Source organism: Teleopsis dalmanni, chromosome X (genome assembly GCF_002237135.1).
Source record: "Teleopsis dalmanni isolate 2A chromosome X, ASM223713v2, whole genome shotgun sequence".
Taxonomy (NCBI): domain Eukaryota; kingdom Metazoa; phylum Arthropoda; class Insecta; order Diptera; family Diopsidae; genus Teleopsis; species Teleopsis dalmanni.
The window spans coordinates 57,993,723-58,009,005 of NC_051848.1; the positions used below are offsets into that span (position 1 = coordinate 57,993,723).

The 15,283-nt window shown below is 32.9% G+C and overlaps 1 protein-coding gene across 1 annotated transcript in view; it reads left to right on the forward strand.

Annotated features, from left to right (window-relative positions):
- Nucleotides 1-3,492: 3,492 nt before the first annotated feature.
- Nucleotides 3,493-15,283, forward strand: part of LOC119688460 — a 36,922-nt gene continuing 25,131 nt past the window's right edge. The window contains exon 1 of the mRNA XM_038103137.1: nucleotides 3,493-3,556. Coding sequence (XP_037959065.1) covers nucleotides 3,493-3,556 — 64 coding nt within the window. The remainder of the gene's footprint in view (nucleotides 3,557-15,283) is intronic.

Below are 15,283 nucleotides of genomic sequence, written 5' to 3' on the forward strand. Positions count from 1 at the left end.
GGTGACAGGGGAAGAAACATGGATATATGCGCATGAGAACGAACCTCGTTATCACATTATTGTATGGATTTTGTATGAGTTTTTTATTTAAAATATCACATACTGTTGCATCTTCCATAATTTTCCAAAATTTTCTTCAAATTTGTAAGGAGCCGGGTACATATCGCCAAAACCCTGCTTATAATTCTATATTGGTCTGCACTTACATGTATATTGAGGTGTATTTTTTTGAATTTCAACTTATAATATATATATTAAAGAGGTGTAAAAGTTGATAAATGTTTTTGGACAAGTACATTAAATTAGCACAAAACAATTTATAATAATTATTATCATTTAAAGTTTAATATACGTGACAGCATATTTAAAATTTCTATTTGCGCACTTAATTATATGCGGGCATTGTGTGTAGAACAATGTGAAAGCGCGTTGGATCTATTAGTGGGCTCAGTGTAACCAAATACCGGAAGTTTGTAATGCAATTTCCGAAATTTTGTTTTATTATTTTTAATAACGCCGTATATATCAATTTAAATACCTGACGGTGGGCGCACAAAATTGCCGTGTACGTGATAAAACATTGAATATTAAAACTTATTCACTTTATCAAGGGCTTGAACCATTAGGATATTTCCATAAAATTGGCACTCATTATTTGCCGCACTGCCCAGATAAAGCAAGCCATATGCTCGTGCCCACTTTATATATTTTTCGTTTCGTACGTTCCGAAATAAGGTGCCCGTAGAAACAAAGGAGAATCAAAGAAGGAATAAAGAACATGAGAAGTAGATGTAGATGTAGATGTTAAAGTAGAATAAAAAACTTCTTTAATTTTGAAAAATTATCAACGATTTATATAAATGAACATAATCGCCACAGCAACATACAATTTGTTGTACCACCTCGGAATAGGATACAATTTATTTTCGTTCCCGTGCCGTGCCGTGGTGTGCTGGCTGCATACAAGACTTCCGTCGCAGCTCAGCAGTTCCCACACAAAACCCATCCCACCGCTTAGGCAATAGGACGACTCTGGTGGAATGAATTTTTTCTTGCTCCTTTCAGCTTAATTTCAATTAATAAAAACAAGCGCAGATACGTTAGTTGGACTTTAATCACTTTTCGTTATCATGCCGCACAACGTCACGGCTTAAGCTGAGTTAGTTATGTGAATGCAAGTGACGCAGTGCCATACTAAATCAAAGGATACAAATTTCTTTTTTCTGAGGAGTATTTGCAGGAGTTAGTCGTGTGAGTGAGTAATTAAATTAGGCGTCTAGGCAAAGTTTAGTTTCTTGCATAAAGTAAGCCCAAAGTAAAAATATCTTTGGAAAATATACAAATATCTTGGGTTCTTTTTAAATGTACTGCTCTCAGCCACGCTTTCAGCAAAAACGTCAGCAACAGTAACGGACACGGCGAGCCGCCTTCATCAATTATACGAGCGGCCAAAACACCTTAACGGTTTTATTAATAGGAATTTAGCCATCAGAAATGAAGAAGAATGTTTTCGTTACATTTTTCTGCCCCGGCTCCTGTCCTCGTATTAGTCGTAATTGTTGTTGTAATGGGCGTTGCGTATATCATTTGTTTGCGTATTCATTTGGTTGGTTGGTTGGTTGGTGCTATGCTTGATTGGATGATTGGTCGTTCATCTTGTTGGCAATAAAATATTAAAAGTGTGGTTAGAGCAACTGTCAGTTGTCATTAAGGCAGATAAGAGTTGATTTATTTGTTAAATTGTGATGGATGAAGGTGTTTAATTTGACAAAATGATTACAGTTTTTATCATTTAGTAAATTCCTTATTGAGTTATTTCAGTTCATTAGTGCTACTGGTTTCTTGTTAAGAGGATTAAAATAAATATATCCTTCACAGACTTCAATAAAAGGAAACAATCATCCTAAGTACAAAAACAAAAACAACTAATAAAATTAGTTTAGGTAATAATCTGGAATAATCGTAATATTAATTAGTAGGTTTTTGGTTTTTTGTTTTTTTAAATGCTTAATTTGGACAGGAAATCAAAAAATACACTAGATATTATTAGACTTTTAGAATTGTTTTTAAGAAATAAATATATAAAAAGAAACAAACAAAAAAAAGATATAGTCTATTGCATAAAAAAAAGTAGTCTGCAGTATATTTTCTACTACCAAAATATGTAAATGCTGAAAATATAAAGTTCTAAGGACATTTTTTTTTTGCAATAGGTGGTAAGCATCGAAAGCCACAGTGTGAGACTTGAACCCACTAAAACCAGCTCTTAGGAATGAATGGAGAAGATTCACACTGTGGGAACTTGTGGAAACTTCATTCCAGTAATCAGGGGAGAGAGAAAGTAGATAGATTTAATACCTAGTGAACTAGGTTCATCTAAGTCAGAAAGCAAGGGCATGAATTAAGAAGAAAGGATAATAATGAAGATAGTGGAGTTACGGCTAGTTAGCGGGGGTGAGACTAGTGATATACTTTGTGACCAGGGTCACGAAAGCCGCGCTTAAAGAGGGGAATAGCGAGAGGATTTTGGTCAAGCTCATCAAAATAGTGGAGAAGGTACTGTGGAGGTTTGAAACGTAAAGCTAAAACAAAGTCTACTGGGAGGATATCTGGACAAGAGACATCAGGAAGGAGGTCGTGGAGCCGGGTGAGATACCTAAGGGTGAGTGTCAAAAGGTACTCACCAATACGAGTGATCTTGGCATTGTCATACAGAGTGGAGATAGAGAAGTGCTTGCCATTAGGCTTGCGCTTATAGTTGATGCAATCACGGAGAAGTTTCCGCTCAAACAGGCGGACTCTTTCTATCTGAGCAGAAGTAATGGCAGACCAAATAGGGAAAGCATAAGTAAGGAGAGGACGAATAAGCTGCTTATAGCAGAATAGTTTAACTATTATTATATTATTATAATCATTATTATTGCCATCTGTAATCTTCTGCTTTGTTTGAATGTTAAGCCAGTTAGTGTCTGAAGCATTTTTACTTAATAGTGTCTATGATCACCTAATTGATCCATCGCAACAATATAATGCCAGTTGGGCGGTCATAATACAGCGTACCAAATTTCATGGATTTACCTTTCATGGATTTTGAGGAAAGTAAAAGAAATGTGAAATTAATCACGTTTGGGTTCAAATTTGTTTGGATTTCTATAGGCCAATTTAAAATGAGATTCATTCTTTTGACGCCATCTCAAAAATTAATTTAAGAAAAAATCACATTTCAGTATCTGTACTGGTTCAAAAAATACAAAGTTTTGATCGACTAATTTCTATTTTGACACACTGTGCGAAGGTGGACACACTTATTGCATGCGGTACGTCGAACTTTTAGAAGATTTATTTAAAGTACCAAAGTGCATGAAAATTTGTTAAATTTTGATCATTAAAATGCTCCCTGGGCACATATCAACATTGGCACATTGGCTTTATTGACTTTGGCATATAGAATGGGACTCAATGAAAAGTTGATCGGAATTAAGTCTGGTGATCATGGGATTTTCGGAAGCTTTATGCGATCTTCGAAACCTTTATTTTAATTATCAAAGCATATATGGTAAGTATATGCACACTACTACTCATTTATGTTGGTTTTGATATAGAAAATGTGTCTCGTGAAAAATTGATCAGGATTACGTGATCTAATGAATATGGACATCACTGTCGCGTTACAGTACGCCATATTATCTCTCAATTATTAGTGATTGGTGCATGTTTTTTTTTATTAAGTCAGAATATTATAGAAATGTTCACTCTCTACATAATAATATATGTGATTTTTCACGGCTTCAGAGCACTTTCCAAAATTCTTTTACTATAGAAAATTGAATTAACCTCAACGCAACGGCCTTAGAACACTAACAAAAAGACAACTATTGTTAATATTAACCGCTGAACATAATGGTTCATGTCCAGTCAAATTTTTATAATAAGTAGTGCTTAACTTCTTACAGATTTTATATTATCTTAATTTGCATATGAGCTTCCTATTAAAATGACCGTATTTAATTCTTTCACGAATCAAACAATTTATTATTGAGAGCAGTACCTATTTACCGTTTTCGTACACGTGAAGCTGCTCTTTCACTTCATCGTCTCTAGTTTTGTATAGGATTCTTCACGTCTTATCGTTTTTAGCAGCTATCAGAATTCATTCTTGTCACTTTATACTAAACAATAAATTTTCTTCCACTGCAATCCATATCACGTTAGGGCTCTAACACGAAACACATAACACGGTTATGATATACAAGGTCTTGAGATTTATCGATGATATATATATCGTCATAGATATATCAGTAGCAAGTAGCCAGTGGACAACTGAAAAACAAAACATTATTTGGTGTTTCAAATTTGGACTTCTGTTGGGAAAGTATTTAAGTCTGGCATATCTAGAAAAATTAATCTAAATATTTTTACACGAAAAATATAATCAACCGTCACGTATTATTTTAAAAAAAAAGAAATTTTATTGGAACTCTCTTTCACCAAGGTTGTTGCTTCAATCATGATGGCATCAATTTAAATGACACTAAGCACTCTGAACACTCAAATACAGGCATTAATTATTATAATAAATGATATTATATGAATATAGAATACAAGAGTTCTTAACTAAGCATCGCAATTCTTGGAGATTCACAGGTCAAATAAATATGAACGATGATATACGAAAGCGAAAATGTGGATAGATAGGACACATATTACGTGAACTCTATGTTGACCTTATGCACTTACCTGAAACCCTCAAGAAATACGAGGCAGAGGCAGACCTAAAATAACCCCAAGAAAACAGTACTTCATAAAACTGGCAAATCGTTTAACGAAATAGAAATTGTTGGAAAACTTTTGTTGAGTCCTTAAGCTAGTAATGCAGTATGAAATAATTATAATAATTTGGTAATTTTGTTTATTATTGACACAGTTTCATTGTAGGCTGCCTTAAGGCCTCTTTGGGAACGCGATTATTCATGCCTTTTGTTGAGTTTAAGTGGCCTTACTAAACATCTAAACATGACGTATCTTCAACATCAAAATTGCTGGATTGGAATATCTTGGTCCTTCGAGAATAAAACACTGCAGAAACTATTTAGTTTGATTTTGTGAAAATCAGAACTTGTGATGCGTAGTCTTATTTGTACTATTTCATTTTATTAACTATTCCATTTGCTTAAATTAAACTGTAAAATTTTTCTAATCAAGCGAATCATATGTAATTAGTTTTCAATTTTTGTATCATAATTATTTTATAAAAACCTTAGAGCTTTCCAAAGTCAACAAACCTCATTCTTGTTTGCTTCCATAATTCCCATTCTTATTGCTTACCCACTAAATTATGCTTCAATTATTGCAGCACGTAAATTTCCACAAATTGCTTTTCACACTCCAACTAGAGGAGGGGGAAAAACAGGAAATCTGTTTCCATCTTAAAACGATTTGTCCAACAATTTCATTTTTCTTATTTCTCCTCTCTAGATTTTCCTATTATTTTCGTTTTTCCTAGTTTTCTGCAATGCCATCATATCGTTCACAGTGCTTGTCTACCCTCAATCAAGCAAATCACAAACAGAAATATTCGCAATTTTTCAATTTTTCTTTATTGTTTCGCATTTTCCTTATTGCTGCTCAAGGTATGCCAGAGTGTTTTTCTCCTCCATTTTTTTTGTACTAAATTTTATTTCATCCTTTCGTTTCCTTTAATGCTTCCTGTACAGTACGGCGTTCCGTTCCGTTTCGTATCGTGTAACGTGCCACATATCGCTATGCCGACATACTGCCGTCGTATGCTGATAAGATGAATGACGTTCATTGTTGTTTTGATGTTGTTATTGTTTTGCTAGTTGTTTTTCAGATTGTTGCTGTAGCTGTAGCTGTGGCTGCAGCTGCCTGCTTCTAGTATGGCTGCTATAGCTGCTGGAGCTGTTGTTGTCGCTGCACGGTATTGTTGCTATTGAGTAATCGATAGTTGGTGAAAAAAGGCAAGCAAAAAAGTGTTATGTGTGCTTTCGTAACATAGCCAATGGTGCCACTTTGACATAACATGAGAATTTTTGTGCTATGCTCAACATTTTTCTATTAGTACGTATGAGTATGTCCCATGAAGGCATTGCTTACCGTATTGGTGATTGTTATACTCCGGCAAGTATTCCTGCAAGTCTGTCCATAACTTCGTACCTCGACAGTACGGCACGGACAATGTTGGTTCTTCATTTATATTATTTGTCCATGTTCAGTTGGCTTAGTTAGTAAGTTGGCTGGCTCATATCTTGGTCGGAGTGGCGACGCATTGGAATGGTGTTTTTACTTCACTTAGTTGGTATATGTGACATCATGTCACAGCCAACGTCATTTTAAAATAAATGAGCATATTAACTTTATTTGATGTGCATTGATTCTTACTCACATATTTGTTGTCTTCGAATGCTATTCAATGAAAATGTTAGTTCATTTTTTTTATTCCTTTTTTACGAGCACAACTGAGAAATAAAACAAATCATTTGTTATTTACAGTAAAGGACATGTTCAATAGGAATATAATGACAATAGGTATTGAGTTTATTTGGGATTATTTGTAAGTCATTTCATGGTCAGTAAATTACAATAAAATGAAAAGTAACAAATAGAAAATAGAAAAAGTCCTAACCTAAAGTGAAAAAGGAATCAGGAAAGCATATCCACTGGTCTTTAGAAAAATGTTGCTCATAAGAATAGCAGGTGGTTTCTTTAGAAAGTAAAAAACAGATCACATAAGCATGCTTCAATGGAATATTTAATTGAAGAATCTAATTGAAGAATTTAATTGAAAAAAAAAAAACAAATAGAGTTTCATTTAACATAAAGATGGCTATTTAAATAAATATTACTCTAGGCAACTGTTAGGCCTTCACAACGACTAAACAACTACTCACAAAACAAGAAAAATTTTTAATGATGGAATCAAACGTCGAAAAAAATTTATTTTCATTAAATAAAAACAACAGAAAACAATTAGTTTTTTAAAGCTTTTAATTAATTTGTAAAACAATAGACATCATCATCATCATCAGTGGTTATAACATCACTAATAATGACCATCATAATAGTCAGGGTATAGACAGGATAAAATAGCCTGTGTCTGGGTTAATAACAATAGTTCGTGACCATTTATTTACTCCGCCTGGTGCATACATTATATTGTGTAACATAGGTACTGAGATACAATTTATAGAAAATATAGCAATATTTAGAACCAATCCAAGCCTTATTTAAGGGTTCCAAATTAACATTCCAGCAAAGCATCCAACGCATATTCCAAAATGAGCTCAAGGTAAATCCTTACAAATTCCAAAAGGCACAAAATGTTACACCGAAACAACAATAAGTTAGACTCGAAAGAGTAAAAGAGCTGTTACTTTCGTTTCAAAATGATCGTGTTTACTTAACTGAACGCACTGTCGAAAATTTGAGACTACGAATGGCTACTCGAACTAATTTTCGATCATAAGTTATGGTCTGGGCAATTGGGTGAACGCTCTCCAATCGTTTTCATCGAACCTGGTGTCAAAGTCAATGCGACTTATTTTTGAAAAAATATTTTGGAAAGTGCTGAACACGCAAAAATTTCGGTTGTTTCTGGTACAATAGGTCTCTTCTGGCCGCAGTACCGGCTGTTGGGCAATCTTCACGACTACTCTTTAATAATAATAATAATAATAATAATAATAATAATAATAATAATAATGGACGTTCCAACACGACTCGGCAACGGTCTCGGTCTCGGCTTATATGAACGAAAAATATTTAGAAAATCATGTTACACGCTTCATTTCGTCCATAAAATGGCTTTCGAATTCGCCAGACTCAAATCTGATGGACTATTCTATTTGGGCCATTTTGGAGAGGTGAAGAGCAAGGTGGGGACTAAAAAATATGCCAGTATGGATGCGCTGAAGAAAACCATTATTCAGGAATGAGCCAAAATATGGGAAGATCATAATCGTAAAGCATGTAAAACATTTTTCAACCGTTTGATGGCCATAGTGAAGACTAAAGGTGGCCATATCGAGGTAGAGTGAATGGATTATAAAATTTTGATTATTTTCATAAATTTTTGTAATTTAGACACATAAATAATAATTTAACACAAAAAAATATGATTACTTGAATGGGTAGCACTTCATTCGCTTAAACTTGTAGTATTAAATCGTAATTTTAAAACCTTTTACCTTAGGTTTTCGTTTCTTTTTCTTTTTCAAATTTTTAATCACTGATAGCATATCATCAGGTCTAATAAAATTATTATTAAAATATTTTGAATAGAAAATTCAATTAGCTTGTAGTAGTTACATGGAATATGTTGTGAGCTCCACCTATATTCAATAAGCTTTTGTGCCTAAAAGTATGCCGCATTCTTTGAATATTTATTCGTTTTGCAATATTTTATACTTGAACTTTTCCCAACTGTGATTAATGCACATAAATTTCATTTATAAATAAATAACATAAATAAAAGTTTTATTGTTGGCATGTTACACTACAATTAACAACAAAATTATCAACCAGACAAATGTCAAAACAGTAACAAAACCAAAAACAATAATAACACTAATAAAAACAACAACAAGAATAGCAAACAGCCAAACGGGCTTATAGGCTTATAGGCGTACAGACGTACAGACGTACTGGAGTATAGTTGAACAAAAGCAGGTACAATCGAATTCAAATTTAATGGCAACCTAAAGGTAGACAATAAATATTGACAAAGAGCAGAGCATTTATTTGCGTATTTATTAAAAGGCAATCAGCACGCCCAACACAAAATTGTTATAACAAAATCAATCATTAACGACAAGTTGCCTGCGCCCCTCCTCGCTCCTCGCTCCTCACTCCCCAAACGAAAACAATAACAAAATTTATTGGAATATTTGATTTGATTTGTGCTGCGCCTAAATATTAACAAAAATACCGAATAATAAATGAGGAACGATTAAATGGATTTTAGTTTTTATTTATCTGAAGTACAAATTTGATTTGTACACTATTAATTTAATTTAGTTAGTGAATTATAATTATCGTATTAGTTTCAAGTGTAATTATAATTTAAATGCAATTACTCGTATTTATATCATATTATACCCGTACACGTATACGCATTATTAGGAGTCACTATGCCTCCAGAAGGTCGAGTAACAGATGATGTTGATGACAGATAACACAAAACTATTAAATTGATGTAGGATTTAATTTCTTTCCTACCAAGTATATATTAGAGTCCTCACTTCCTTTTACTTTGTATTATCAATTTTTACTTTAATTTTCTTATATGTTGTAATTATTATTATTATTATAACGTATATAAAGAGAGGTTTTGAAGATACCTTTCACTGGCTCAAATAGCTGCAACATAATAATAATATGTGTAAAAGTCTCTTAGCAATGTGTTCATACACGCTTATCTTTGAAACCACCCAATCGGTTTCTTTTCGTTTAAAAGATAGGACAGTTATAGGACTTATACGATATAGGATAGGACTGAAAGGTGACGCTGTTGTCGCGATGTCCCATAACAATTGTTTTTCAACAAATTTTTCTTTTTGAAGAATTTTTTTTAATTTTTTCTTCCAAAACTACATACAATCATAAATTAAAAGTACCCTACAACCCACCGTCAGCATTTTAAATTTCAGTTGCAAAAAAAATTGGTCGCAATTAATATTCACTAATAAATGTAATAATATTATATCCACTAATATCCACGACTGTATATCAAGAAACGACGAGAATGTAGAAAATATAACCCTAAAAAACAATTGAAACACCCATCAATTCAAAGTATATTAAAAGCTACTTTTGGACGACTTTACACAGTACATTTAAAACCTTGTGAATGTTTATTTAATTCTGTTGTTGGTAAATATTCTAAGACCAGCGAATAAGATCAGTCTTTCGAATTTTTGCAAAAAGTCCATAGACGTGTTCAATACATATTAAGGCACATGAGTTGCAATTGCTTGAAGACGACAATCATTGGGATCTGATATTTTCTGATGCAATAATTGCTTTCACGCTAAATAACATTTGTCAACTATTTGCTATAATACTAAAATCATATTATCCAATTCAATCACGGACTTTGTGGGAAGAATACGAGAATAGCTTTGACTGAACACAGACTTTACCGAATTAGATACACAAGTTAAGGATTACGCCCTTGGCTCATTAGTTTGCCGTGTAGCAAAATGACTTTGAAAAATAGTGCGTTAAAATTAATATAGCCTAAAGTTACTTTCATAATACTTAATGAAACATGCTCTCCCCTGAAGTTCAATAATATCAGTATTCCATAATCAAATCATGTGAAGTGTCGTGGTATACATACTGACAGATGACTTATTGAGGCTAAATAGATTTATAACTAAAAATGCAAATGATATTAAATTTACTGCAACTGTACAAAAATTCAAATCTTAGTCTGGAATAGAAACTCCAGATTTATAATTTTATCATATAACATATCTGCTCCAAAGGCATTGGACTTATAGAGCTTAATATGCTCTTTTAAAGTTGGGAAAATACAATGAATTCTAAATACATTACTGAGATAAAAAATCGTCGTTGAATGATATCTTAAAAATTTAAATAGAATAGAAATAAATAGGGTACTAGCTCCCACCAGAGTGGAGCACTGCGACCATGATTGATTTTTTTCAGCACAAAAAATCAATCATGGTTGCAGTGCTCCGCTCAGGTGGGAGCTAGTACCCTGTTTATTTCTACTCTATTTAAATTTTTTGTACTGAAAAAGATCAATCATGATCGCAGTGCTCCGCTCCGGTGGGGGCTAGTACCGTGTATATAGATATATAGATATATAGATATAGATATATAGATACAACTATCTTACAATTTCAATGATAAGAAATTAATTAGATACATGTTGGCATAAATGTATTTGTATATATATATATTGCTTTTATATCAGCATACTATTACTGTCGAAACTCTTTTAGTTCGTGTTTACTGATGCTCAAAGTCAAGACACCAGATCATCAATTTTGTCACAGCACACACTTCTTATCCACTTTTAGGCTTCATTTTATACACACTTCATTCTTTGATGCCTCAACGATTTACTCAGAATTAAAATTGACCTAATATTTACATTTATCATAACATATATAACATATATGCCTGCATATGTACATAGGTATATGCCTGCATATATAAATGATTCTAATGAAACAAACCTTCTACCTAACAGTACAGGGAAAGTGAAATTAAGCTTATTTACATTTCACCTACCTATAACAGCATGGTAAATATATGGTATAACAAAATAGCTTCTTGATGCTACCATCTCCGGATAAGGAATAAAACTCTCAAACCAGCTTAATGTAGTAATGTCGTCTGATTCTTCATTCATTTCAAGAATAAGGATTCTAGTTTCATTTCTTATACCTTCTAGTTTATTTTTAGCTTATAACAATTGTTTTGTGTTTAATTTTGAGATTTGGGCACAAAGTACTAGTTTCAATTTCAGGAGATACAATTCATAATAAGTCAATAAATACAAAGCCTGGTAAATTATATACGGAATTTAAACTAACTCAAATATTTTCTAAGCCCACTGATGGTAAGTATTTGACAATACTTAAAACAGCGTTGTATTGTCAGCCAAACTTCAATAAACTAACTAAAATTTTTGTTGTTGTCTTTTCATTTCTATTCGAACCCTTCTAACTTCTAAATAGTATAGATGTGTCACTTTCAACAAAAGAAAATTATTATCAAAAACAAAATTATTTTCAAATTCTGAACGATATTCTAATATTTGTCATTCACGTATTTATATTTATATACATATTTACATTTAACTGATGACTTCCAATTAACTCAGTGTTTCTGTATAATATTTATTTATTTTTGCATATTTCCACCTGTATTAAAAAATATTTGTCCCCCAATATTTGGACTTCTTGTCACAATAACTCTCAGATACAACACATCTGCTCATATCAAATGAAGCCTTGAAATCTGAATTTGATGTGGTCAAAATTTATCACTATAAATATATTGTTTTTATCTTGAACTTTGTAAGCTATCTCGTTTCCCCTATTTTATGTGCTCTATTTTTTAGGTAATATTGTTCTCACAGTTCTCCCACATATTCAGCTCCCACATAACATATCGCAGATGTATCTGCTTTAAGAAGTTTAATATTTTATGCACACGCTGTGTGAACATATTTTTTACTTGATTAAGACAAATAAAGAAATATTTGTGTGCCGGAATTGTTTTAGCAAATATTGACAATATTGTGTGGGCAGAGGACGTATAAATTTTACCTCACCGACTTCAGTCGAAATGGAGTAGAATAGAATACATTACATGCGATGAGTGGCTGTGCATAACGTTTAGAACATATTACGAATAAACTGCGAGTGAAGTACGAATGAAGTTGAAAAGTATCTCAAGGTAATGTAGTTGTCAGTTGTGCCAAATGACATAATATGATGCCATGATAATGATGCTAATGTGATGATGGTGATGGTGATGGTGATGGTGATGGCGATGTTGCTGGTGATGGTGATGTTGCTGGCGATGGTGAAGATATTATCATGCACTAGGAAAATTTTGTACGTGACATTGAATTTTTGTTAAGTATTTTAAATGACATAAATAGTAAAGAGTAAGCTATGAGAGCAATCAAGAGAACATTTGATGGCTACACTTGAGTTGGAAAAAAATTCTTGTATAATGAAATTTAAATTTTCAAATGAAATTTTTAGTTTCTATTTCTTTCCTTTTTGTTAAAATAAAATTTGATTATTTCTGGTTTAGTTTTCCCATCGACATTACGTTTGCAACAAGTTTTTCAATATATCTGCTTTTTGCGTGCACCTGACATCTTCCTCAGAGTCCGTACCTGCAACACCACCACTTACCGCACCGAAGCAATCACTTTTGCTTTCGGACTGATCTCGAATTTTAAAACTACTTCAGTACTTCAGTTCTTCAGTTCGAGCAAAAAATGCCATGAAGTAAATTAAGTTTGCGTTTTTGCTTTGCAGAGTGAAATGATTTCATTGGTTTCACACAAGTGTGAATGTGATTTATGGAACTTTCTAACCAAACCTTAAATAAGATTTAAAAGTGTGTTACAGTTTGAATGACTAATTCAAATTTAATACATGTAAGGAGTTGCACACTCACTGGGTGCTTAACACAAGTTTATGGGTTTTGAATTGAGGATTATTTAAAGCTCAAAATTACAGCAAACGACTTTGAAAGGAAATATGAATTATTTTCGTTCTGGTAGTTTTGGGTCATTAGAAAAATAAAATACTCTATAATGAATATTTGTGTAATTGGATAAGTTCATAAACTTCATCCATAAGCATCTGTTCACTATAACCAAAAAATAATATCTTAAAAATGCATATGATAGGACAGCAAATCCCTTTTTAAGTGGAAAGGAAGGTAACAATTAAAAATTTTTAAGACCCAAACAATTTTGAATCAATTTGAATTCTTGAGATGACCATAAACACCATAACTGCTGAACACAATCAATAACCATCAACAGTGGTTTTAGAAATAAATAGTAAACAGAAGATATACGTGTAAATACACTAAAATTTCATGACTCAAATCTAATATTTTGTCAATTTTTGTAATTCTTAATTTCCTTAACAGCATTCGATGTCCACATCATTTTCAGTTCCTATATCTGTCACTGGAGCATAGGGTCTCAATACAGCACTTCTATCTACTGCTCTTGGTTTTTCGTCAAAATCTATAACTTGTTTCACATTTTTCTGGACTCATCGATTTCCATTTTGCAGTGTTCTTTTTCATGTATTTTTAGGACGTTCCCTCTTACGGCTGCCTTGGGGTTTCAAAGAAGAGCTTTTGAACAAACTTCAACGATAGTTTTTACAGAGTGAAAGTTCACCTTTCTTTGGAAGAACAACAAGAATGTCCTGTAATTAGTCGTTGGGAACCTTCTTTTCGATCGAAATGGATTTGAATATTGGAAACAGCAGTGTTTCGTTATGTGCTCTGGGCACACTAGCAAAATTTCAACGTGTATTCTGTCATAACCTGGTAATTTGTTATTTTTTAAGTTCTTTGTTGCCATGATAATTTCATGCAAAGTTGGTAAGTGCAAACTTATTCTGTTTTGAGGCTGAATCTGGGTAGTGCTATCACCTTGTGGTATATGTAAGGCGAGCACTTTGGGATTTATGGGATTAAATACTTCGGTGATATGTTCCATAAACCTGCCAACTTGTTCGATTTTTGTTCTGAGTTAAGTCACGTGTTTCGATTTTATCGGACGGGATGCTGTGTTACTTATGCCACTAATCTTACGCATAATGTCGTATAGAGGTTTGATGTTGTATTGCTGTGCCGTTTGTTTTAATTCCAGAGCTAAGTTATCAGTCCAATTGCGCTTATCACGTCTGCACATTTTCTTGATGCATTGAGTTTGGTGGTAGTGCTGTGCGACAGCGTGTCGTTAAACAGGTGTTGAATTCAAACTGATGTCCTCTTCGTTTGATGTTTCTTCTACTTTCGATTTTAAATTGCCATTTCCACAAACTACAATCTTTTTTTTGTATAAAACGTCTCTGTACATTTATTTCAAATTACTTGCATTTAGCAAACATGTTTAAAAAGATTTGTACATTGTCAAAGTCTAGGGGCGCATTTGAGACAAACACAGAAATAACATTACTTCTATCAATCAGTTCAAATCTCACTTGGTCACATGAACCTCTTGTGACAATTATCGTCCAGTTTCATCAAGCACAAATCTTCTCAACACTTCTTACTGTATTTCAATGAGCTCGAATACGACCCCGAGAGTTGAGTTTGTGCTGAAATGACCTGCTAGAAATTGTCATAATCAACTCAGACCAAACCGAAACTTTGTTATAAGACTTTATAAGTTAAGCAACAACTTTCACTAACTTTAATTCTACTAACTTCTATTTGGGCCCTACTTTACTGGAATGAAGTTCTCAGCGGTCTGACTTTCATGGTCCAACATCTAAAACCTTTATTATTCGTTATTATAAATTAGTTTAAAACATTTATAAATTTAAGAATTAGGGAAGCTCACATAGTGCCTTTTGATAGTGCCATTTCCATTACTGGAAGCAAACCTACTCCCAACAACAAGAAAAAGTCTTTGTAATATGCAAAATATTACAAATCAAGGAATATTGTGAAAGACATGGATATTTAAATGTTTATTATTAATACTAGAAAATTAGCAAGATAATAAAGTTCCAAGCAA